This window comes from Equus caballus, chromosome 11, assembly GCF_041296265.1.
Source record: "Equus caballus isolate H_3958 breed thoroughbred chromosome 11, TB-T2T, whole genome shotgun sequence".
NCBI classification, from domain to species: Eukaryota; Metazoa; Chordata; class Mammalia; order Perissodactyla; family Equidae; genus Equus; species Equus caballus.
In genome coordinates, this window is record NC_091694.1 from 39,706,815 (window position 1) to 39,733,205 (window position 26,391).

The 26,391-nt window shown below is 49.4% G+C and overlaps 1 protein-coding gene across 2 annotated transcripts in view; it reads left to right on the plus strand.

Annotated features, from left to right (window-relative positions):
* The window catches only part of ASIC2 (acid sensing ion channel subunit 2), a 996,512-nt gene that overhangs the window by 888,942 nt on the left and 81,179 nt on the right, over positions 1 to 26,391 (plus strand). For both annotated transcript variants that reach the window (NM_001195635.1, XM_023651620.2), the window contains exon 2: positions 14,876 to 15,026. In NM_001195635.1, the coding sequence (NP_001182564.1) occupies positions 14,876 to 15,026 (151 nt within the window). The remainder of the gene's footprint in view (positions 1 to 14,875; positions 15,027 to 26,391) is intronic.

The following is a 26,391-nucleotide window of genomic DNA, read 5'->3' on the forward strand; positions in this document are numbered from 1 at the left end:
TCCCTTCCCAGCCCATCCAACCTGGAGCCATGAGGACAGGCAGGGGCTTGCTGTGGGGGGTCTTGCCCACCTGCTAAAGTGTCAACTTTGAAGAAAGCTGGCTCATGGGTTGGGGCCACCCAGGTGTACTCACTTTATGAGCCTCTGAACTGCTAAGTTGTGTGCAAATTTATCCTGCTTTATAAAACAAATTACAGCCATATTTCTTTCAGTCATTCTCTTGTAATTCAGTCATTCTCGTTTAATTTAATCATTCACTCAACAAACTTCTGTTGAGTGCCTATGCTAAGCTAGGCCCTGTGTAGAGCACTTGAATAAATAAGTAAGACATGGTTTCATGGTTTGGGGATAGATCAAAGATAGACAACTAAGTGGGTGCATTCATTTACTCAGCATTTATTGACTACCTGCTAAGTCCCTTGAAGTAGGACAGATACGGGGCATATGGTAGCTCCGTAGTGGCATAGATAGCGGATGTCACCCCTGCAGCACTGAGGCACTCGCCCACCCAGCGACTTGCAGTGTTGGCAGCTGACAGCTCTCCATTCTGGAAATTCTCTCCCTGGGAATTGTCCACTAGGGTATAGAGATGCCTCACCCAGAGTTCTGTCCTCTCCCCAGGGGTGGCCCAAATCCAGTGAGGGTGCAATAGCTGTCCCCTTGTCTCAATCAAAACAACTCAGAAGGGCCACCTCAGCTCCAGAGCCCCCCGTGGGCCGGGGGGCCTCTACTGCAACTGCATGAAGCTGAGCTTCAGGGTGGGATCCATGCTTGTGGATCTTGAGAACACTGCCCAACAAAACTCTTGCATGTAAGTGTCCATCTCCAGTCAGCTTCCCAGGGAACCAAGAAAGTGAGCAAAAGCTGAGAGCTGTGAGCTCCCAGCCCTATGTGGGGAGATGGGCCTCAATGAGATGCTCACAAAATACACAGAGCTTGGGGCTTGAAGGAGAAGCACAGGGTACCACAGAAGACAGACTCCAGTTCAGAGGAACCAGCTGAGGTCTGGAATTCAAGGAGGAGTTGGCAGACTCTCCAGGGTGACGGGATGGAGGTGACACAGGGTGCTGTCAAAGCCCTGAGGAGGGCAGCTCCCCCATTCTGAGGAGGAGAGTGGGTAGTCAGAGAAGACTTTTGGGAGGAGGTGGTGCCAGGCTGAGGCAGGAGAGATGGGGAAGAGTTAGGTGGATGAAGGAGGGGGAAGCTGCTGAGGAGAGGAGTCAGCATGTCTGCCAGCACAGAGGTGTGAAGTGACAGGGCGTGTTTGGAGAAAGGCAGGGCTGGGCAGAGCTGACTCTCCAAAGTCAGAGCCTGGAAGGAGCTACTTGGGGCTCAGGTCATCGGCATCCTTGTGTGTCAGCCCAGCCAAGGAGTTTGCAGCCATGGAAGGGTTCAAGCAGTGGAGTTTGCATTCCTGAAAGATCCCCCTGGCTGCTACGTGGAAAACGAGTGGAGGTGGAAGGGAGGGAGGGCAGGGGGACCACGCGGGAGACTGTGGCAGTTCACCGGGTGTCAGATGAGCAGCACCACCCTGGTGCGTGGTTGAAGCTCCAGGGGTTGAGAGAAGGAAACTAACTAGAGGGATATTTTCAAGGGAGAACCTACAAGACTTAAACCCTCAGAAAGCTGCCAGCCTGCACTCCTCTATTCTCTGGTTTGGAAGAAAGGGTTGCAGAACTTATAGCTGAACTTTTGGGATACAGCAAAGACTCATGCTGTTAATCAGTGACTCCGCCGAGCCCCCGTGCAGAGCCTCAAGCCACCTTTCTGCCGTGCCTAGGAAGCAGTTGGCACTCACAGGGTTTCACATACGGGCTTACAGTTGGTCTAATTTATATTCAGGCCTGTTGGAACGTGCTCAGGTGCAAATCTTAGGTTTTGCCCCATTGCTGAGAAATATTAGCATGTTTTGTTGTGGGTTTTGTTGTTGCTGTTTCATGGTGGGACACACAGAGCCCAGGCTGCTTCCTCAGGCAGACGGCTCTGGCTCTGACGCTGCAGGACCCTGAGGGAGTCATTTAGCCTCTCTAGGATTCCTCTCTAGGGCTTCTGGGAGGTTGAGTAGGATCGTGTGTGTGAGCTGGCTCAGTACCTGATATGTAGAAGGCATTTGGTCTCAATTATCCCTCTAGAGGAGGTCTGCAGCTGTTGTCAGGAACCCCCAAAGCATTCACCAAATACATGCATATCCGCCTCGCACCCCAGAAGAACGGACAGTTGACAGGGCTGGAGACACAGCAAAGCCTATTAAGGAACTGAACTTTGACCCTCCAAGTAGCTCTTCTGAACTCACCCTGGGCTGGCACATCCATAATTTGGTCCCCACAGCATCCCTGTGAGGCAGGTGCGGCTAGTCCATTTGACACGTGAGAAAGCAGAGTCATGGAACCAGAAGCTAGATATGCCTGACTTCATTTCCACCTAAGCTTGAGAGGTATCATTATCCCCAGTCTTCAGATGAGCAATCAGAAGCTCAGAGAAAATAAGGTACCAGGCCAAGGTCACACGGCTCAGCACTGGTAGAACTGGACCCCACACTTGGATCCATCCTAGTGAAAAAGCCTGTGATCTTTCACTACTCCATCATGCCTCTGCAAGTAACTCGCCCTTTCTGAGCCTCAGTTTCTTCATCTGTAAATGGGACGACAGTGTCCATTTGCAAGCTTGTGTGAGAACGGGTTGCCATGGCACTTTCATCATGAATGTCCCTACTCCTGTCTTCATCTGACTTTGTCTGGAGTGGGGACTGGACTAGGATGAGGAAAGCAAGGCTCCTGGGGTATCAAATTTAAGGAGGCGCTCACTCTCAGGTGACTGTGAGTGCAGCCCTAGGAAGTGAGTGCCTCCTTAAATTCCATGCCCTGGCGCCTCATTTGTCTCCTGAGGAAATGTGAGTGAGACTGGCAAGTGGTCAAGAGCACAGGAAAGGCAGGCTGCAGGGCCTACTGATGCACAAGCAGTAGCTGAAAACGGGCCCTGGTACAAATGCACACAGCTCAACAGGAGCAAAGGGCGGGAAGGAATACTACACAGGTGGACCTTGCTTCGTGTAATTGCTCCCCAAGAGTTGCGTTCTGTAGATTGACGTGCATGAATCATTGATGGTTTTACAGCTAGTCTGACTCCTTGAGGATGTGAAGCAGTTTCATCTCCATTTCTACCCTGACAGCTCAGGAATCACCCGAACCTAGTGTCCACGTCTTATTTATCTCTGTAGTCCCAGGACCTAGCAGAGTTTTTGACACACACTGGTTGCCCATTCGATGTTGAATGAACTAAAGGATACTTTGTCTTTCCATTTGAAAACCCCTAATCATCTTAGGTCCTTTGATGCTTCCATCATAAGTCAAGGACATGTGGTACAATGAAAATCAGAGTCTCCCAGGAGTCTAGTCTACCAATCTGAGACAGCATGACATGGGGATGTTCGATAAAGATTAGCCCCACTTTAAAAGCTAGTAAATGGCAGAATCAGGATTTGATTCCAAAGCTTTTGCTCACTCCACTATGGTGCAGGGGCCAAATCTAACCAACGTTTTTGAAATATGCAAAGTCCTGCCTCTGTCTCTGTCACCAACTAAAGTCCTTCCCACCTAAACCCACAAAATTGTGTCCCTCACATTGCCCGATAGCACCCACTCAAACCTTCCCTCACTTTCAGGCACTGCCTCTTATTACAGAAACACTGGCATCACCAGCAGAACCTACATTCTTCGGGCCCAAGGATAGCAAATAGGCTTCATCTCATTTGCCAACTCCAATGGCCTCATAGTGGCAGCCAGAATTGTTGGGCTGAAAAAAAAGCTGAGACCTGGAGGAAAGAGTGCTGTGATCAATCAGTTGTGTCTACCATGGACCTAGGAAGGAGTGTGGCACCATGCATGCTGTGTATCTCCCAGCCAGGCCTTAAGCACATGTTAGGAAAGCAATCTGATTAAACTACTGGAAACCCTTCTGCATTTGTGAATCTGCAACGGCTTTGAGCGTTCATAATGCAAGCTTTGCTACCAAAATTACAAGCCTTCTCAAGCTCCAAGACCAGCCACGGGAAGCACTAGAAGACAATGACATTTTCTGAGCAGTTCCTGGAAAATCTGAAATATGCTTTTAATGAGAAAAGGTGAAATCAGTAAGAATGTGGTATGAGAATTTCAGTGCCATGGGAGTAGTTACCTATTTGACCTTTACTTGATCAGCTTTTAGAATCAGCCTGCCTTGGGATTGTTTTCAGCCCTGGCATTAATTGGAACATTTGCTTTTCCTCTGTAAACATCATAAACCATCATTTGGTTTTCACTGATGCATCATTTTCAGTGCAGCCCTGTAGAATAATGCAAAATTAACCGGGAACACAACAGAACACATTTCTGATCCTCTCCTTTCCTCTCCTCGATCCCACACCTGCTCAAAAGAAGGACAATTCCTGGAAGGTGTGCAGTGAGGCAGGTGCAGGGAGTGACATGTGTCTTAGAGTTGGTCATCCAAGTATAAAACACACTCACAGTGGGAGGGTAAAGCCCACCTAAGATAGATGAGATGGATGAGATGGATGAGATGGATAGAGGCTGAGCAAAATGAAGTTCAGCTGAGCAGAAATAGCCAGCCAGGGTGATACAAACTTCTTACATAGGACTACCCAAGGAATGTTCCAGAAGGGATCTGCACATGGCCACAGGAAAAGCAAACAGGTACATATGCCTGTAAGCCCAGCAGGCAGCAGTTAGAAGTGGACATAGGGCTGTAGCCACAGGATCAGGCAAGTGACTATAAAAGGAACTTGTAACAGAGACCATGAATCCAGGAATTGCCTCCGGTAGGAGCTCAGATTTCAGAACTCAGGTGAAGAATATCTGCTAATAATAATTATATTAGCTAATTTTATTAAGTGACTGCTCTCTGCTGGGCACTTCTCATCCATTATCTCGTGAGTAATCAGAATGTAGATGTGCCCTTCTGTGGGGCTCTGCAACCTGGAACAGCCAAATGTGCCAGGACTCATTGCCACATCCAGGGCGTCTGGCCTGCTGCACAGTGAACACACCCTGCCTCCAGCCTGCTTTGACTGGGAACGGGAAGAGGCTGGGGCAGCAGGAATCATGTCCGTAGGGTTAGAAATAAGGAGTGGGGGCAGCAGAGGGAAATGGACGGTTGGTGGCCATACTTTCTCCTTCACTTTTTTCTGGGCTTCTGCCCTCCTTGAAGGCCAGGAAGGCAGGAATTCCTCCTGGGTCCTGCTCCCCACATCTGGCGACAGCTAAGGGGATGCTCTTTGCAGTCAACCTTGGCTCGCTAGAAATGTACCCTTTTTATTAATCCACTTGCCTTGGCCCTGGGTCCCTCGGTTTGGCTTGGTAAGCTGTTGGCAGTGGGCAGATCAGAGAGCCAGGCTTTGGGATGGGGGGCCTCTGAGACTGACACAGCTTTCCTTGTAGAGAACCAGATGCTAGCTCCTCTCAGTCACTGCATCTCTGTCTTAATAATTATCTACTACCTGGCAGTGAAGCCCCATTATTCGTTGCATACAGTGTCTGGCACATAGTAGGTGTCCAGCCAACCTGACTCCGAAGTCTGTGTTCTTCCACAAATCCTGCCCACCTCCCAGTAGAGCCCATAGTTGTCTACCTGAGGGTGTTAGGTTCTAGAAGCAGAAGAGAGGTGGAATGATGGGCAGATAGGCTTAGCAGGCAGCCAGAAGCCTGCACTGGCACCACTTGCCTTCCTGACAGCGTTAAGATGGCCCTGCTAAGACCAGGAGCCAGTCTAAGGGGTCTGTCTCAACCTGCTAAATACTGCCGGGGTCACCACCACCCTCCCCCTAGGGAGAATTCTGCAACGTCTCGCTGATTCCCCCCATCACTGCCCACCAGGCAGCTTCCTTCTGTGCACTTCCACAGCACTTGGCACCACCCAGCATCAGTCTACAGGGTCCCCTCCCTACTAGGCTGTTCCTAAAGCGTTGACTCATCTCTGTATCCCCAATGCCTGGGGCGTTGCCTAGAACGCAGAGGTATTCCATAGATGTTCACTAAGCAAATTAATGGATGAGCCATGAACGCGGTCCCAGATGGAACAACATCTCAGATTCAACTTCCGCAGCCAAATAACAACTCTTTCCCTCCTCTGCTCCTGCAGGGCTGAGGGATGATGCAAAACCCAAACGTAACTGCTCCCTGCCTGGGCTGAGGGGTTTATTTTTTCTACAAAGCACTTTCAGACCCATTATAGCCCGTTTGATCTTTACAACAATTCTATTGGAAGGTACTCCTACCAGCATTTCAAAGATGAAGGATCAAGATCCAAAGAGATGAAATGACTTCCTCAAATCAGTGCAGAGCCAGCACTGGGAGCTGGGGCTGCCTGGTTCCCAATTCCATGCTTGGCATTTTCTTTCACCCAGTCACCTCCCATTAAGTGCCTACTATGTGCCAGGTACACGGCCAGGCACTGGGTTTCTAGTGATGAAAATGATCCAGCCCCTACTGCCCACAGGCGACAGACAGTAGAGGACCTCAAACAGAAAGAGCAGCCGACCCGTCCTTGAGTCCCATTCGAAACTCCCATCACGCCCAGACTCCCACCGGCCCCCCTGCCCCCGCCAGCCAAGCTGTGCTCCAATTTGACAGGCTCCTGGTCCTCCACATCCACTTCACAACCTCGAGTGGGGCCCAGTTTGGGATTTTCCCCTGAGTTATCAGGAGGGATTCATCCGCAGAGGTCTGGCACTTGGAATGACTCTCCAGATGAACACCTGGACCGCCTTCAAGCTGCCCCTCTGCCTCCGTGAGCCGTCCGCCAATAAACCCTTTGCTCCCAAAATGTTTGAATTGAAGAACAGCCAGAGTCACCCGCCGCTCCCCTGCATGCTGTTTTCCCAGCTGACAGACAGATTTGCTGTCGCCTGATGCTCTTTTCTTCTGCATGGTGCTCACACATCTCTTCCTGCACGGTCTGAAGCTCTCTGGACAGTCGCCCGGCAGAAAAGGCCTGGGCTGAGCTTCAGGCTTAGAGGGAGGAGACAGGAGGGGCTCTGAGGGAAACCGGCACAGGAAATGTCACATCCCAGCAGATGGGTGCAGGGGCGTGGAGAAGGGGGTCACATTACCGTATCACACATTCAAATAATGCTAAGTGGTCTTCTAACAACCCATACATATAAAGGGAAAAGTCAGGCAAATCACTCTCTAGCTGTAGGACCGTGTAGGACTAGCTTCAGAGAGCCTCAGTTTCCACATCTGCAAAGTGGGGAGAATAACACTTACATCAAAGGGCTTTGTGAGTCTTAAAAGATGGAAGGTTATAAAGCAATCGGCACAGTGCCCAACTCATAGCGAATGCTCCATGGTTGTTTATTCTTCTCTTTCCTCCTAGAAAAGTAGCCTCTGAGGAGAAGGATATCAATGATGTTCTAAAAGAGAAGGTGGCCTCCTGGTTGGGAGACAGGATAAATGGTTACCAAGGGACCATGTTCCACTCATCTCCTTCATTCCCAGGGACAGCCCCCGCCACATGGATGTGTTTTCGTGGGTATTTGTTGAAACTGCCTTTTTAATCTCATTGTGAGGAAATGCACAGTCATACGACGGTCCCTGGAGCATCATAGGTGGTCAGAAATTCCTGTCGCAGGAACAAATGAATGAACAAGCAGATTTTTTAATGATACAGTCTTTGCCTTCCAAGAGCTGACCATCCACAGCAGCCTCCTTGCCCACCCACCCCTCTGCTGTGTTTAGTTTTCAAACACGTTCATTGCAACTTCAGAAAACAAAAGGCAGATTCGTTTCGTTTACTGGAAGCCTAGTAACCCATTTGACAGACTTTCTCACTTCCCGATTGTGTGAAATTGAGGAGTTTGAAAGAGAAAAACAAAACAAACGAAACGAAATGGTTGGCGTTCACATGACGTTATTTTGAAAACAGCCTAATGAGAAATTTCAGTAACTCATCGAGCAGAAAGCTCAATCAACTCAGGGAGGAAAAAGGCTGAGTTTCAGAGGCATTTTGGAGCACTACATTTTCATTTCCTTCAAGCATAATAAGCAAGAAGAGACAAGAAACCCTCTGCCTAAGAGAAGCCCTAAAGGTCAGGATTAATGAATGGGCTGGAAGGCTGGAAGCTGGCAGGCCTGGTTGTGTGCTGCTAAGTGGATATTTCAACAGTCCTTAGGGAGCTTATACATAATTTATTTTCTTAAGTAGGTACATGGTGTAGAAATGTTGTTTGCACTATTTATTGAACCAGAAAACTATGTCTTCGTGGGTATCAGCCATTCCTAACCTTTCCCAGCAAGGGTTCCACCTGGCATTTCCCAGACTCTGTGAGGCAGGCTGCCCTAACAGGTCACTCTGAGCCTCAGTGCCAGCACCTGGGCCAGCAGTCATTGCCAATCTTTCTCTTATTCCTGGATGCAGTGACCCGGGAAGGGGATCCTAGCCATTATCTCCAAGCCCTGGCATGTGCAAACAGAAGGCTTTAGAGGAAGAACACAGACCCAAGCCATCAAGCCCAGGTCAGAGCTGAAATCTGACCCTATACTAGCTGTGTGACCTGGGGCAGGTCACTCCATCTCTCTGGGCCTTAGACTCTCCATGTGCAAAAGGAGACATTTGGGCAAGAAGATTTTTGGTGCCTGCTCTTTTCCAGGATTCCTCTGACTCTGAGATGCAGCTCCCCCACCCCCAGGGAGGGGCCTAGTGTTAACAGAAGACCAATCTCACCAGTGGGCTGGGAACAGAGCAGGTCGAGAAGAGGGGTGGATGTGAACTGCACCTACAAGGGACAGGGGGCAAAGATAGATTGCACCCTGGAGTCTCCACTTACCAGCTCTGTGACCTGGCTCAGCCTCTCTGGGCCTCAGTTTCCTTATCTGTAAAATGGGGGTGATAATGCCAACCTTACAAGGCTGTCGCAAAAATTAGTGACGGCAAATATAAAGTGAATAACCCTGAAGGCATTTCAGGGAGAGCGGCCAAGCCAGTCTGTGACTTCAGAGCTACTCTAAGAGCCACTGGAAGACCTGCGACCCTCTCCCCATCCCCATGTCCACGTTTCTTTGATTTAGAATGTGCCGACTTCAGATTCGTGGTATCTGTCCACTGTACCAGTAACTGGTTCCAATTCGCTTGGAATTCAAATGTAGATTTTCAAAGAGGGTTGTATTCATCGAGCATCTCCCTCTCCTACGGAACTCCATGGCCCCAGTAATCTCCTTGGCTGCCCTGGGCTTCCAGCAGCATGGTTAACATTATTAGGAAACAAGCAACAGTGGCACATAGTGGCTTTCATCCCCTTTTACTACTTCAGGATGAGCTTGGTATTGTGGGGGCATAAGCAGAGAGGATGGGAACCCTCCATCCACCCAGTCTTTAATCCATCTATGACCCCACCCCCTTAACCCAAATAACTACTCTTTCTTCGGCTGAAAGGGGGAAACTAGGAACTTCCTGCTAGTATGGATTCATAACTAGCAAAGATGTCTATTATGTAATCTTCCAAACAAATCCACTCTCTTCTCTCAGTGAGGCCCTGCAGCACACAGCAAGATTACCTTGCCCAATTACAGATGAGGGAACTGGAACTGGGAACAGGAAATGCTGTGTTGAGGGCCATGGACTAGACAAGCAATGAGCGAGCTGCCTTGATCCCATCCCGTCTGGCTCAAAATCCCACTGTTCATTCCTTGTACCTTCTTTGGTGGTGAGGCCTTGCCATGAGTCCCAGCTCTACTGCCTACCCCTTCGGCAGCCTCAGTCTCTTCAACTGTAAAATGGGCATTTGATAATAAGATGCCTCCCCATCAGGGTAGTAGGGATAGTTGGGACCATAATTAGCAAAGAGATAACACCTATGAAAATGCCCGGCAGAACAGAGTAGAGGCTCAAGAATTGCTAGTTTCCTTCCCTCCAACTTTATGCGGCCACGGAGAAAGTTGAAGCTGTATGTAGACAGTCTCTAAACTGTGATGCACCATGCAAACGTTAGCAATGGTCATGGGAGGGTCATGGGGCCCATTTTACATCAGAATCCCCCCATCGGTCCTGGAGACCAAGCTTTGAAATGTGCCCCTTGAATTCTTACAAACCGATCCAACTAAAGGCAATTCTAGACTCTCCTCAACCCTGCAAATCCAGCCCTGCCATCCGTGATGGGGCTGTCAGCACTCACCGGGAGAGCAGAGAAATGCCTGGAAAAATGGCAGGTCTGAAGAAGCAGCGAGCTGGGCCCGACAGTTTGCACTTAAATAAATTGTATTTTCTGGCTGGGGTCGATAAGGCGTCAATTGGAAGTGTGTGTTGCACTTACATGTCATTATGCCCCAAAATGGGGAAGAAGAGCTGCATCTTGTCCCAAGTTTGTAGCAAAACTGTGCTGTGTGTAAATAGTTCTCAGGCTTTTGATGTTGAGCAGAGAGGAAAATAATCTTCTCGGAGAAGCGAGGCAGGAGCGGCGGGCTCAGGGGCGTGGGCAGGGAGGCAGGGCTCTGAGCCCCTTCTCCCACCCCCACAAAGGTAAACTGTCTTCCTTCCTGAAAGGATTAGTTCCTCTAATACCTTCATGGAGAAGCGTGCAAAAATGCTTAGATACAATTAAGCGGGAGGTTAAGAAGGCAACAGCAGAGAAAGGGGCGGGAAGGGGAGTTGGACAAGAGTTCAGCATGAGCTCCTGCCAGGCAGCCCAGCACCAAAGGGCGCCTCCTGGAGGTGGGCAAGGGGGTGGCAGGGAGCAGCACCTTGGAGCCATTCATTCATTCATTCATTCGTGCAACAAAACAGACCCCATCCCTGCCCTCTCGGAACTTACAGTTTGGTGGAAGACGTGTCCAATAATCACACGAATGACGCTCGAGTTACACACTTTGATCTGCACTGTAAAGGAATCATACAGGGGTGTGAGGTTGCAAATAAGAGGCCCCAGTGTGAATGGAGGCTGGGAGCAGGGGCCTGGGGTGGTCAAGCAAGACTCTGAGGAAGTAGTATGTAAGCTGAGGCCTGATCACGAGTTGGCCAGGCATAGGGTGCAGAGAGAACATTCTAGGCAGAAGGAACGGGATGTGGAAAGGCCCTGCGGCGGGAAGAGCTTGACGCACGTTCCAGTGTGTTTGAAGCAGGTGAGAGAAGAGAGGAAGGGAGACGAGGTGGAACCATGCCGGGCCCGGTGAGGATCTGGAGCTTTATTCCAAATGGGCCAGGAAGCTGCAGAAAGGTATTAGGCCTGTTTATGGTGGTCCTGACTTGGCAAAGAGCTTGGCCTTCTCTCAGACATGGCTGCAGTCCCCCTCCAGCTCCCTGTCCCACCACTCTGCTTGTCACCACCCCCAACCACCCTCTGATCTGCAACAGTGCACACCTGGCAAGTGTCTGCCCTTCCCCAGCACCCACCCTCAGGGGGAGGGGGCAGGAAAGACGGGATTGACACTGAGGGCACCTGCAGGAGCACCACCTGGGCCTAGAATGAGTACTAGGTCTGGCAAGGCGGTCATTGAGGATGGGGAGCGTGTCTCCATCACTCCCACCTCAAGGACCTGTCTGCTCCTGCCTCTATAGGGAAGACTTCAGGGGTGCCAGCCTGGGGGCTGGCACAGAGCAAGCACTCAGTCAATGACCAGCTGAAGGCCGCAATCCCTTAGATCCTCCGTCTCCTCTTGTAAGTGGGGAAACTGAGGGAGGCTGGTATAAAGGCAGGAACAGGCTGAACTAGGAGTCATTGTCCCAGATGGACACTTCCTTGCTGTGTAGCCTTGGGCGAGTCACCTCCTCACTCCTGGGTCTCCATTCCCTTACCTGTAAGTCAGGTGGGTGGACGAGATGATCTCTAAGACCGTTTCAGTTCTCGCATCTCGTCATCATCCTCGGAAGCTCAGGGAGGGTCCATACCTTTATCAACGCCACACAGCATGTTGGTGGCAGGGCTGGGCTCATAGCTGACTCCAGGAGTAGACACCACATTCTAACCCCAGCCCAATATTCTGAAGTTCAAGTACCAAATGGTGGGGAGGAAGGAGGTGGAATTTGCAATAATCTGATACTAAGCTGAAATGTTCTTTTACTCACAAATATCTTCATATAGATAGGCAAATTAATATTATCAGCAATTTTGGAGACAAGATAGTGTGTCTACAAAGAAAAGCTCTCTTGGAGCACCTCAGAAGTCATTCCAGAGGTGTTCAGCCCTTTGCGATGGATGTGCTAACTATAAAATGCTCTTATCTGTTCATTACAGTGGTCCCCGAGAGCATCACTCTAGGGGACAAGTTCGTTAGCCAAGCTCAGTTGCTATATACAATAGTGATGAAAAAGCTCGCTTCTTTGAAAAATCGCGTTCCAGCTGTCCTCACCCACCACGAAGCTGGGAAAGTAGGCCTTGGCTGCCCTGAAATAGTGCAGCTGGCCAGGGACTCAGAGCCATGTTGGACAGTGGAGAAAAATGTGGAGCCTGGTGTTTTACTGGCCCTTCCTACAGGTCGTGAAGGCAGGTAGTAGGGCTTGTACTTCTTTGCAATCCCCATAATCCTTGCACATAGTAGGAGCACATGCATATGAATATTGATTGGCTGATGGAAAAAGCAAGGTAGAGAGGGACAGCGTATGCTTGGAAATGTCCCAGTGACAAAAACACAGGACAGCACATCCAGAAAGAGCAGATGTGTTAGAATCAGACAGACATGGATTTGAATCCCAGCTTCTCTACTTAATAGCTGTGTGACCTTAGGTAAGTCCCTTAATCTCTCTGGGCCTTGGTTTTCTGCTCGGCATAATGGAAGCAGCAATACCCATGGTCACAGGATGCAAGGGTGAAATGAGGTAGTGCAGGTAAGCCTCTGACACTGTCCCTGACTCGTGGTAGAGGTCCCTCTCCCTTCTTTCCATCCAGCCATCAAGATCTGCATGGGAAATGCAGCCTCCGGGCTCAGCCCCACCATCTGCCTGCCCCTGCACTGAAGGATAGGAAAGCAGAGAGCTTCCTTGTAGCCTCTGTGCTGTAGGAGGGGACCACACAGTGGGGCACCGTCAGGGCAGCGACCTGGTCCCAAATCCCGGAGGCTGCAGGAATCCAGCACACCTAGCCTGGCTCCCTCCCAGCCAATTCTGCCAGATGTAATTTGGCTTCAGCTCAAGGTTCCAAAGCAGTTATGTAATCATGATAGCCCATAGCATTTGTAGAAAGCTTTTATCGTTTTCAAAGCACTTTTGCATATTTTACCTCAGTTGATCCCCTCAATAACCTTGAGAGGTAGCGAAGGCAAGGACTAGAACCCCCATCCTACAGATGGGGACATTGAGGCCTGGAGCGTTTATTTGGTTCACACAACTAGTAAGTGGCAACATCAAACTTGGACCGAGATCTCTGCATCCCTCGACCTGGGCTCCTCCCACAGCATCACACAACATCTTTGTAATCACGCTTTCATCAAGCAAAAGTGGCCTGAGCGCCTACTGTGTGCCAGGCAATGTCTTAAACAGTGGGATTCAGAGACGAAAGGCAGAGTCAAGTTCAGGAGAGATGCAGGCCCAGCTGTTCAGAGCCATGTGATGGCTGCCGTGGTGAAGGAGCAAGGGGAATGGTGAGGAGGGGCGTAACCCAGCTTGGTCCTGGGGCTCAGGGAGGCTTCCTGGAGGAGGAGTTGCATCAATCCAGTCTTGGAGAACAACTAGAGGGTGCCCAGGCAGGGAGCTAGAGGGTGCCCAGGCAGAAAGAGGAATGAAAGGAGCTTTAGGCAGCAGAAGCAGCAAAGAGAAAGCCATAAGTGTGTGAACAGCAGGGTACATCTAGGGTGCTGCAAGTTGTTTGATCTGGCTCCACCCACCCGCTCACTCACTCATTCACTCATTCATTCATTTGACATACATTTCTGGAGCACTCCCATGTGCCAGGCACTGTGCTTGCCACTAGGGATGGGTGCATCAGTGAACAAGCAGAGGTAGTCCCTGAACCCGCAGAACTTACCTTCTAGCGGATTCCTGTGGACTCAGATGGGAAGCAGTAGGATGCAGTAGGCAGAGGGCATCATAGAAGGCTGCTCTGGAGGGCCTGGGTGTTAACCTTAGGGAACTGAGCATTGGGGGCGGGGTAGGGAGCTGATGGATATTAAGCACAGGATTAAGAAGACTGGGTTGGCATTTCAGAAAGAGTGAGCCAGTTAACTTAGAGGATGGGCTGGGAAGGTTGTCTGGAATCCGGGAGCCCAGTTAGGAAACTTCAGCAGCCCAGGCAAGAAAGAATTGGGTCCTAAGTTGCGGCAGAGGACACAAGGCACAATGCAAGACGGATGTAGAGACAGTGTTGACAGGCCTCGCTGGTTAATTGGACATGGTGGTGAGGAGGAGGAAGAGTGGACAGCCACTCTGAGGATCTGGCTTGAGCCCCTTGGCAGGTGGCAATGCTATTCCTGGGGTAGGTGTGGGAGAGCCACTCAGGGAGGCAGGGAGCCTAAAGATTTGTTCCCACCCGGACATGCTGAGCATCGGAGCATGTGGGTCCCCCGAGGTCATGCTTATCAGGCAGTGGGATCTGTGTGTCTGGAGCTCAAAACAGAGCTGGGGCCTGGAGGTGCAGGTTGCAGGGTCAAGGGCTTATAGACGATGATTGACACTTGGAAGTAGACAAGACCGCCCAGGGGAAGTGTACAGAGACAGAAGAGAACAGATCCCATTGCAAGTAACCCCAAAGTGTGTCCAGATTTGTTCTTTGATGCCAGAATCCCACTTGGCAGAAGTCAGACCATTAGCCAGGGTGAGGAATCGTTGGTCCCCAAAAGGGGTTGATTGTGATGGGCTATGAGGACTCCGGCCCGCTGTGGGATTTCTGGGGTCTCACCAATCTCTGGAGCCCAGCCTGAAGTCACCCATATGCTTCTCTCCCTCTCTCTTCTCTCCTCAGGTGTTTACAAAATATGGGAAGTGTTACATGTTTAACTCAGGCGAGGACGGCAAACCTCTGCTCACCACAGTTAAGGGGGGGACAGGCAACGGGCTGGAGATCATGCTGGACATTCAGCAGGATGAGTACCTGCCCATCTGGGGAGAGACAGGTGAGCCGGGCACAGGGATGGGGCGGCGGGCGATGGCGGATGGGTGTAGGACTCTGAAAGGCTGGTTTGCCTAGGGAGGGCTGTCTCGGCCCACCCTATGTAGGGCTGCTCTCCATCACGGGGTTGGTGACATGCTGGTGAACGGTAAGCGTGTCCCTGGCATGGACTGCAATGCCCTTGGTTTCCTCGGATTGGACTAGGTGGGAGAGGGCAGATGATGGGAACAACGGAGAGGGAAGGCAGGTGGGGTGATGGAGGAGTTGGGGAGGAAGCATGGAGGAAGGTTTGAATTAAAAGGAATGGCTGGGCAGGTGGGTGGCTTGATTTCAGAAGAAGAAGGGATGGACCAGCCCCTTCCTCTCCCAGCCATCCGGAACATCCCAACCCAGCTCAGGGGCCCAGTGGAAAGAAGAGCAGGCTCCTCCTCCTGGAGGAAGGGGGAAGGCCGTGGAGTGTGAGAAAACCAAAGGGCACTGACTCGGGGACCTGGCGCCATGCCTGCGTGAGCCCCTGGGGCCTGTGCGTACGTGCCCCAAAGCTGATTTCATGCGTTCATTTATTCACTTATTCATTCAGCAAACAATTCATTAGCCATTTATACTATCTCAGGCTTTGTAGCAAAGTGAGGACATAAAGGTGAAAAAGACTGAATCCTTGATCACAGCCTAGAGGAGGAGACACATGATTACAGTCCAGCGTGACATCAGTGTCGCCAATGCTGTGGAGGGATGGTGGTCTCCTCCTGGGGGGTAGGTAGGGCGGGAGTTCAGGGCAAGCATCATGGTGCATAGGGTATTTGACAAGGGTCTTGAGATTACCCTGGATTATACAGGCGGGTCCTCATAAGAGGGGTGTTGGAAGGGCAGACAGGGGAGAAGGTCATGTGATGACGGAAGCAGAGGTGGGAGTGAAGGTTAGGGATGCGGCAGCCTCAAGAATTTTACCAGGTAGAGAAAGTAAAGAGATGCCCAAGACTGGGACCATGGATGCTAAGGAGACCCAAAGAAAGATTAATGCCATAGTCAGGGCATAACGGGGAGGAGAGGGGAGGGAGGTCAAGAGATGGGCCTTGGAAATGGCCACAAGGTAGGGTGGGGGGGAGAGAATATTCCAGCAGGAAGGAGGCCCTGGGCCCTGAGGCTGGAGCTGAGGAGGGGGTGGAGGCCAAGCAGCCCAGCCCCCACTTCTCGCAGCCCCAACCCTGTGATTCCTGCCGCCGTTCCCCACAATGCTGAGGTCTGGCCCTCACCATGTCCAAGCCTTCCGGGCTTCTGAGGGCTGCGAGGGCTTCTGCCCCAGGGGTGACTGACTGCAAGCTCGAGCTCTCCCCCCACCACCCGGCTCTCCCTTGCTCCTGGCGTCTCTGGCTTGGGCACCCTGCTGGGGAGAGCTGAGCGTGGCCACTCGCCTCATGCTACAGTGAGTCCTCTTGATGCTGCAACAGAAAAGCGAAATGGCCACCACACGCGTCCTTCCAGCCCTCTGACAGCTCGCCTCAGGCTCCAGGCCCTCCAAACCCTGCCGACCGCTTGCCAGGGGACACTTAGTTTGTCCCATCCACTTTTCTAAATTCACTGCCCCTCCCCTCCAGCCCCAGATGCAAATAGATGAAGATCTATGTTAGTGCCAAGTTCTGACATCCTTGAGAGCTGGCCGACACAACCTGGCGTTCCAGAACATTCCTGAGGCCAGCCTGTGTCCAGTGACCATGGGGGCCTATATACAACCCTGGATCCTGGGGGGTGGGTCTTGGTCCCCAAAGAGAAGCTCTGCCTTATGGACAAGAGAACATATTTGCTTATTAAACCGCTGGTGGAAAAGGAGAGAAATGAGGAAATAAAAGTGAGTCCTGGAGACCCATGGCCAGACTGGAAGTTAGTTATGCCTTTCCATGGTTATGTTGGATTTCCCACCCTGTTACCTTGATTCAGGAGTGAAAGAACGTGTATAGACACACACACACATTCACATACCACACTCACGCTCATATCGCCAGGCACCTCCATCACAGACGTCTTCACACAGCAGGGTCTGGCCTTGGGTCTGAACGCTGGCCGCTGATAGAATGGGCTCCAACCACAGGGCCTCCCCCAGGAAATTCTTGCTCCTGAAGCCATGGATGGTCAGAGCAGGAAAGAATGTCTGAGATCATCTATTCCTCCCTGCGGAGGGAGAACCGAGGCCAGGCAGGAGGCCATAATGTACTGGAAGTCATGCAGTGAATTCCTGGCCACGCTGTACTGACCAAGCTCCTTGACCTCCAGTCAGCCCTAGTGGACCGCGAGCTGTACCAATTCAGGACAAATCTGTAATCATGATTAAGGACCTTCGGTGCCTAACACCATGCAGGGCATTGTCAGGGATGCCGAAGACACAAGACAAAGACCTGCCTTTCCAGAGCTTATCACCTCTTGGGGACACAGGAGAACTCCAGCCCAAAGCTTGAGCTCTCCCCGGGGGCCAGACCAGCACCGTTCACTAAACCATTTCCTCTGAGTTTGGGGAGCTGGGGAGACAGGCTGTGTGAAGGAGGAGGGGGTTAAAGTAGGCACAGGGGCCAGAAGAAGCTGCTTAGAGAAGACACTCATCGGTGCTGTCCTATAGAACTTTCTGCAGCAATGGAAATGTTCTCTATCTGCGTGGTCCAATACGGTAGCCACAAGCGAGCATTTGAAATTTGGCCAGTGAGAATGAGGAACTGAATTTTTAATATCATTTCATTTTTATTAATTTAAATTGTTGCGGGAGGCTAGTGGTGACCATATTGGAGAGCAGAGTTTCAGCCTGTGCTGGTTGGCTTTTTGGGTTTTTGCCTTGGCAGCCACCTCCCACATTCCTCCGGGGCCATAATATTCCTCATTCCTTGCCTTCCCCTCACTACAGCCTTGAGTGATAGGGAGGGCTCCTTACCCCCATTTGCCAGGGAAGGAGGCTGAGGTTAAGGTGACTTCACCCAGGCCACCCAACCAGGCCTCCTGAATCATTATATCCAGGCTTCCTCCACTGACCTTTCTTCAGGCTGAGAAGTCAGAGCAATAGCGCCTCTTGGGGACTCTGATCACCTCAAAGCTGCTGCTTCCTGGATCGGTGGTGGGTGAGCCTCATGTGGGTGGGAGTGAGGATGCTGAAGGTTGAGAGGTGGGTTCTGGCAGGTGAGGGACGCTTGTCCATGAGGCCACCTGAGGAGGCATGGCCACATCTTTCTGCTTAGTCATTGCTCCCAAGGACTGTGGGCACAGCCAGCGTAACCCCACCATGGTCCTCAGGGGGGAGGCAGTCTTCTGGATCTGGCAAGCTGCATGGCCCCATAGATGCCATCTTTCTTCCTTGGCATTCTTACCTCTTCCCAATCCCCACAGAAAGGAACCCAACTCCTTATAGGAGATATTCGGGTGATGATAGAGAAGAAAGGAATTGAAATATGGCTGTTGAGGGAGTGGCCACAGACAGCTTGATGACAGGGGCAGCGTGGTAGGACAGGAAAGTGGCATTATAGAGTCAGACCCAAGACCAAATGCCCCATTCTTCCTTTGCTAGCATGGGACTGAGAACGAGTAAATGAGCCTCAGTTTCCTCATCTGTAAAATAGAGATCAAGAAAACAAATAAAACCCATCAACTTTATAAGGTGGCTGAAGGGATCAAATGAGAGCTCTCTGTGAACTATAGACAGCGAAGGATGATGATGATGACCAGTAGATGGGGGGATAGTCAAACTATCCCAGAGGCAGAGAATATTCCAGATATCCCATACCTATACCGGGGGTCCTGAGGCACCTCAACATCTGGAAGTCTCGTTCCACTCAAAGCAGAATCTGATCCATTCTTGCCTTGCCTCGTGGGCAGCTGCATCCCTCAGAAATATAAAGAAGAGGGAACCACTCCTCTGGGTGTAATTCTGACTCACAGGACCTTTGGCACCAATGAGTGACTTAGGAAGAGGCACCCCCTTTGGGTGGACCCAGCCCTATGGGCTCTTGCTTAGAGAGTACATGGTGACATTAAAAATGTTCAAAACTGTCCTTTCCTCTGGGCTGACAATGCCCCACACCAGGATGCCATCTTGGTCAAACATCCTTGCACAGCACACCCTGGAAATATGTCATTTTTAAAAGGGTAATCTCAGTCCCACGTGGACCCCAAAATGGGCCCTGTGGAATGTCGGGAGTTTGGGATATTACGTGTAACAGGAATAGAAAGGATCTGAGAGCCCTGGTTAGACAAAGTTGAACACATTACTCACCACAGGAACTCTTTAAGATGCTGCATCGTGAATCTCCGAGATAGGAATATTGCACGCAGCATTATTTCCCAAATGCCTTTGACCATGGAAACCTGCTTTTTCATGGAGGAGCCTACAAAATAGAGAAGGGACAGAAAAGCCATCCTAGACTATAGAAGTGCAGATTTCACGGCCGGTGTTTTCTAAAGGAAATTAAATTGAAGGCAGGTGGGAGGTTGTTAAAAATGAAACTCTGTGTAGATGCCTCTGAGTAACTTCAAAGATAAAAGGAAGAGGCAGTGGGTTATCTAGGTTGCACATGAGAGAAACTGGATTCAAACAAGCTTAGGCATAAAAGGAATTGTGTCGTCCTTAGAATCTGAGGCAAGTTTCAACAAGCAAACAGCGGGAGGGCAAGGATGCAGCGTCAGAAAGAACTGGAACCAAGGGCTCCTGCCCCTAGGGTCTCTCGCCCCTTCTCGCCTCTCCTCTCTCTCTGAATTGCTTTCATTCTCTCTCACTAGAGACGAGCTTTTTCCACACATTTTTTTTTTCACACATGGCTCCCAATAGTTTTATACTTCACACATCCTACCACCAGCAAGAGACTGTTCTGACTCTCTCACTGATCTCCTAATAATAAAAAAAAAAAAATAGAGAAGGGAATCATTAGTCCAGCTCAATCAAGCGCCCACCCCCGGACGCATCAGTGACCAGGGGAGTGAGTTCATGGAGGGGCTTGAGAGCCCTGAGGAGGCCCGGTGGGGGCAGCTGGGGAAGGAGTTCCTAAGAGGTGGTCCCGTGAATGGCCGTGCTGAGGGAGGTGGGGCTGAGGTTGAGGGTTGGGGTTGGTTACCTCGGAGCAACCCAGAATCAGTGTACGGGGAGCTCTCCAAGGAACTCAGATTCTGAACGGATGGGTTAGAAGTTGGAAAGACCATAAATAGGGCCCTCCCTTTCTCATCTGCCTGTAGCCCTCATTCATCGTGATGCAAAACATACTTTTCTATCAAACACAATCTGCCTAGATTTCCCCAAATCCTAGTATTATAGAAAAATGAATTCGATGTTATGTTTTTGAGCAAAGGAATTATTCTGAGAGCCTGTGCTATAATAGAGGTAAATATCTGGCCCCTTATTTTCCCCTCCAGCCTCATCACCTCCCCCTGACCCGTCGTTCGCTTGGCTCGAGCCGCTCTGGCATAGCTAGTTCACCTGTTTCCCTGTGACTTCTTGGACACCCCAGGAATGCTCTTACTCTGGGCATCTGCATTCTCCATTCCTTCTGCCTCGATTTCTCTTTGCTCAGATATCCACATGGCTAATTCCTCACCTCTGGCAAGTCTCTGCTCACATATCACCTTCTCAATGAGGCCTACCCTGACTGCCCTATTTAAAATTGCACCCCAGCCCACCCCTCATCCCTCTATATCTTCTCGGCTTGTCCTTTTCTCCATGATGTGTGTCACCTTCCAGTATACCTTATCATTTACTTATTTATTTTTTGCTGTCTATTCTCTTCCACTGAAACACATGCACCAGGCAGTCAGCGATCTTGAACTGTCTGGCTCACTGATATATCCCAGGGCAATAAATATTTGTAGATATATTTGTTGAGAGAGAAAAAAAATTGCTGTAATTGTGCACACTGATGGGGCCAGGGTGAGGGAAAAACTAACCTTAATGAGTAGCTGCTAAGTCTCACGGACATTTTATCCCATGAATCCCCCAGTTGCCCTGCTATGAAAGTGTTATAATCCCCATTGAAAAGTAAAGAAACTAGGGCCCAGAGAGGTTGAGTAAGCTTACCCGGGACACACACCTCGTCGAGCAGTTGAACCAAGCTGAAAACCCACTGACGACCCCAAAAGCGTTGCTCCTTCCACTACGTTCGTTTAATGTTCACACTGTGGTTGTAAAAGCACCGCCGTGAAAATAGCTCAGGAAAAAAAGCCTCGAGTGACATCTCTGGCGAGAGAATGGCATCTAATGATAGGCTGTTGTAGTTCTTTTCTATTTTTTCCTCTTTTTATTTTCAAAAGCAGAATCCTTGTATTGAACAAAAGCATTAGCACAGCCCCGATATAAATATATAACAGATAAAAGGAGAGCTGTTCTGCTTCAACTGGAGATGGCAACCCCAGTTTGCTTTCGCCTTGCCCACTGTGGCCAATCCTGGGACGTTTCCTGAGGAACCCTAGGGCTCCAAGGAACCCAATTTGAAAACTATTGGATGGGAGGCTGATGTTATTGGGATGAAAACAGCGTCAGGTGGTTCTGTGGCTGTGTACATCCCAGAGACCAACTGTGAGCATCTCTCCCCCTTCTCCTGGGATGGTACCACAGGCTCGTGACATGTCGGCAGAGCTCCAGAGCCTCGCGGAAGGTGACAGTCTAGACTTCTCATTGAACATGGTGGATTTTGAACATAAGTGTTTACAGAGGCTCCCTGCTCAAACCCCACTTAAATGGCAATTAAGGATTTTTTTAAGTATAAACCTAGATATCCTCCCCAGCCCAAAGCAACCGGCAAATCTCTCTCCTCAGCCCAGCGGAAGCTACGATTGAAACAGACAGGCTCTGGGCTGTGGGGAACCAGGCAGAGCTGAGGGCTTGGGTGTGGGCTGTGCAGAAAACAGAGAGAGGAGGTGAAATTCTGCTTACTGAGTAGTGAGCCCCCCAGCCAGGCAAATCCGCCCCACCCACCCCAAACAGAAGCCTGGGGGAATCCCTTCCTGGAGACACAGACAAGCATGAGAGAAAAGATTCACAGAGAATGAGCCAGGAGTCCCCAAACCAGATGGCCTAGTTACATCACCCCAGAGTGAAGTCCCTCGGTGGGTCCTCCCACACACGGGAATGACTGGGTGGCCTTGAAGTACCTCTTAACGATACGTGGACAGCCAAAAAGCTGGACATTTGAAGGAAGCCGCTAACAGCAAAGGAACCAAAGCCAACCAAACAGAAAGGAAGCTTTGAGGAAATAGAGATAATGGTTAATGGCACGAGCTCTAGAGGCACACTAGAGCCTGGGTTCAAATCCTGGCTAAACAACATACAAGCTGTGTGACCTTGGGCAAGTTACTTAACCTCTCTGAGCCTCAGTTCCATTACCTCTAAAATGAGAATATTATCTACTCTGCAAGGTTTTTAGGAAGACTGAAATGAGTTAATATTTGTGAAGTGCTTGACTAATAAATTAGAAAGCGCCTGAATAATATTAGGCACTATGTAAGTGTTTGATAAATAAAAAATAACTTCAGGGAGCAGAAGGAAACATCAAACCACTTTAATTAAAATTCTCAAGAGATAAGAGTTGATGCTGCATCCATAAACACAAGCTATTAATATAGAATGCTATTAAAAAGTCACATTCAAAGAAAAGCCAAAAAAAAAACCCTTGGAAATTAAAAATATGATTGTAAACATTTTTTTTAAAAAAAAGCATAGAAGGATTGGAATTGAGGAAATCTGAAAAGTAAAACACGAGACAAACAGATGGAAAAATGGGTGAGGAAAAAAACATGAAAATGAGAAAGTAAATGTAGGAAGTCCAACATCCTACTACTAGGAGTTCCAGAATAACAAAACCGAGAGGGTAGAGAAGAGGAGTTTGCCAAAGAAATAATATAAGAAAAATTCCCAACTGAAGCACGTGATTTTCCATATGGAAAGACTTCCCCAGGTCCCGTCGGCAAGAAGTGGCAAACGACCAGACCGAGATGCATCCTTGTGAAATTCAGACTAAGAGAGAGAAAGAGAAAATCTTGAAAGTTTCTGGAGAGAAAAGACAAGTCGCACACCCAGGATCTAGAATCAGAAAGGCCTGGGGATTCTCAACAGAAGCAGCCAAAGCCGGAAGGCAAGGGCACGGGGCCTTTAAATTCCTGGGCAGCGCGGGGGATCTTTCTTTTCTAAGATAGGATTCTACTACACCCAGCAACCTACAATGAAGGGTGAGGGCAGAATTCGGATGCAAAAAGTGTGTCTCCCAGGCAGACGTTTTCAGGAAGCTACTGGAGGATGCCAGAATAAACCAAGAAAGAAGATGGCGTAAGATTCTGGAAACAGGGCATCTGGCCTGAAGAGAAGTCCCAGAGTGTGGAAGAAGACAAGAACAGGACGACAGTTGAGAACGAGTCCTAGAGAGCAGTCAGTTCAGACTGGAGCGGGAAGATGGAGAGTCCAGAGGGATGGTCCTTGCAATCTGGCTGACTGGACTGAGAGGCATTTTACAGCCCTGCCATAGAGTCTGCCTTTCCTTTTCTCATTTTTCTATATAATAAATATGTATTTCAGTGAGAACATTTGAGTTCCACTCTCTTAGCTAATTTCAATTCTACACTACAGTGTTATCAACTATAGTCATCATGTCACGCATTAGATCCTCAGGCCTTATTCATCTTATAGCTGAAAGTTTATATGCTTTTATCAACTTTCCCTGTTCCCCCCACCTCCAGCCTCTGAAAAACACTTTTCTAATCTCTGTTTCTATAAATTTGACTTTTTTTTTTCTTTTTGGCATGTCTGTGATAGGTGCCTGGCAAACCAAACAAACCATCACCAACAAGAAAATAGTTTCACAAGCAAGGGATCAAAAATAGTTTATGGGCAGAGGATATGAATAGACATTTTTCCAAAGAAGATATACAGATGGCCAATAAACACATGAAAAGACGTTCAACATCACTAATCACCAGGAAAATGCAAATGAAAACTACACTAAGATACCACCTTACACCTGTTAAAATGGCTATAATCACTAAGACTAAAAATAGCAAATGTTGGAGAGGGTGTGGAGAAAAAGGAACCCTCACACACTGCTGGTGGGAATGCAAACTGGTGCAGCCACTATGGAAAACAGTATGGAGATTCCTCAAAAAACTAAAAATAGAGCTACCCTATGACCCAGCCATCCCACTACTGGGTATCTACCCAAACAACTTGAAATCAACAATCCAAAGTAACATATGCACCCCTATGTTCACTGCAGCACTGTTCACAATAGCCAAGACATGGAAACAATCCAAGAGCCCATCAACAGATGATTGGACAAAGAAGATGTGGTATATATATACAATGGAATACTACTCAGCCATAAAAAAAGATAAATTCATCCCATTTACAACAACACGGAAGGACCTGGAGGGAATTATGCTAAGCAAAATAAGCCGGACTGAGAAAGGCAAGCACCAGATGATTGCACTCATATGTGGAATATAAACAAACACATGGACAAAGAAAACAGCTCAGTAGTTACCAGAAAGGGGGTGGGAGGTGGGCACAGGGGGTGAAGCAGAGCACTTTTGTGGTGACAGACAAGAAATAATTTACAACTGAAATTCACATTGATGTAAACTATTATGAACTCAATAAAAACAATTAGTCCTATCAATATTTATTTTAAAACATTTTATACTCCAATGCTGGGGTATGGGCAACATTTACTGACTTCACCAAAATATCATATAACCATATAGAAGAAGGAGAGGCAAGCAAATATGGCTGACACTTCACATAAGCCCACATCCTCATCTGCCGTGGTAGGAATTCAGTAAAATAATATCTAAAACTTTTAAAAGCCAAGAAATAACAGTCAAGCAGTTGACGTTCACAAAAATATGAAAGTAAGAACTAGAAGAAACAGCTAAAACAGTTGAGAGTAGTTGCCCCTGAGGAATGGGACTCGGGGTGGGGAGAGGGGGAGCAGGCGGCTGCTATGTTTCATTAGAAGCCGGACAGTACCATTTGGTTTTTAAATTATGTACATATATTGCTTTGGTATCAAGAATACCACTTTTCCCGGCCCCCATCACAAACGGGACATAGCAAGAGTGGATGTGGATGGTTGCTATGGTTTCTCCAACATCTCTGCTCCCAGGAAAAACTCTTGTCATGATGCCTGGTCCTGAGGACCCCCCCAGAAGGAGAGGCCCAGGCTCTGGCCTGAATTCTGAGAGTCTGGAGCACAGAGACATGCAGCAGCCGGCTGGGATCCTGAACTCACTCAGAGGGGGCCTTTGCGCAGGATGGGGCGGTCTGCACAGGTGCCAAGGAATCTGGAGAAGTGATGCCATAAGTCAGAAGCACCGTTGGCAGCAGGCATCCATGAAGCAGCCAGAGGCAGGCTGACTTTTGTCATTCTCAGAAGACCTGCTCAATGCACGTGCTAAGTGCTGTGCGGACAATGCTGTGTGCTCTAGTGAAAACGCCCAGCCAGGCAGGCAAGTGTCTGAGGGAACATCTAGGAAGTGGATGAAACAGCCCCACCCTCGGAGCTCCAGTCCTCCTATTCGATAAACTGCCAAGAGCACCTACTACGTGCCAGGTGTTTACAGATGCAGATGAAAGGCCCAATCTGGGTTTGTAAAGAGTTCACAATCTAGGGAATATCTTCAAGCTTCCTTTTATGTAGTAGATGGAAATTCATTGATCCAACAGTTCTCACGTAAAGTGCCTAAGGAGGGCCAAGCATCTGCAGGCTGGGCAGGGCACGCGTAAGCAAAAAATGTCACCGAGTGCTATGATAGATAGAGGATGGATGGAGCATAAAGCAGGGATTAATCTGTTCTGGAAGGGAGGGAGAGGGTATCTCAGGATACCCTTCAGAAAGGAGGTGACCTTTGGTCCTCGCCGCAGGCCTGTTTGCCAGGTGGCTGGGCAGTGTGTGGGAGTTAGAGAGGATGTGGGTCATGGGGAGGTGAGATCCTAAGCAGGGGGACAGGAATCAGGAGCAAAGGCCAGGAGCAGCCCGGAGTCTCCTGGGGTAGCTGGATCTAAGGATGAGGCCTGGGGCTGGAGAGATAGGCCACATCACCACAGGCCTGGTGTGTTCTGCTAACGCATAGATGTTCTCCTGGGAGTCCTGCCACCCAAAGTGTGGTCCTTCCACCAGCAGCATCAGCATCCCCTGGAAGCTTGTCAGAAATGCTGAATCTCAAGCCCCACCCCAAGTCTGCGTTGTAACAGGTTCCCCAGGTGATTCAGAAGCTCGGATGTGGACCACTGTTTCCCACCCTTTGGAAGTATGAGGATGCCTTTTCAACATCCACATATGTCTCAGACATCACCCCCACCTGAACGCTGCCACGCTTTTTACATTCATTGATTGAGAAAATATTCAATAACGAAAAGTGGCTATGAA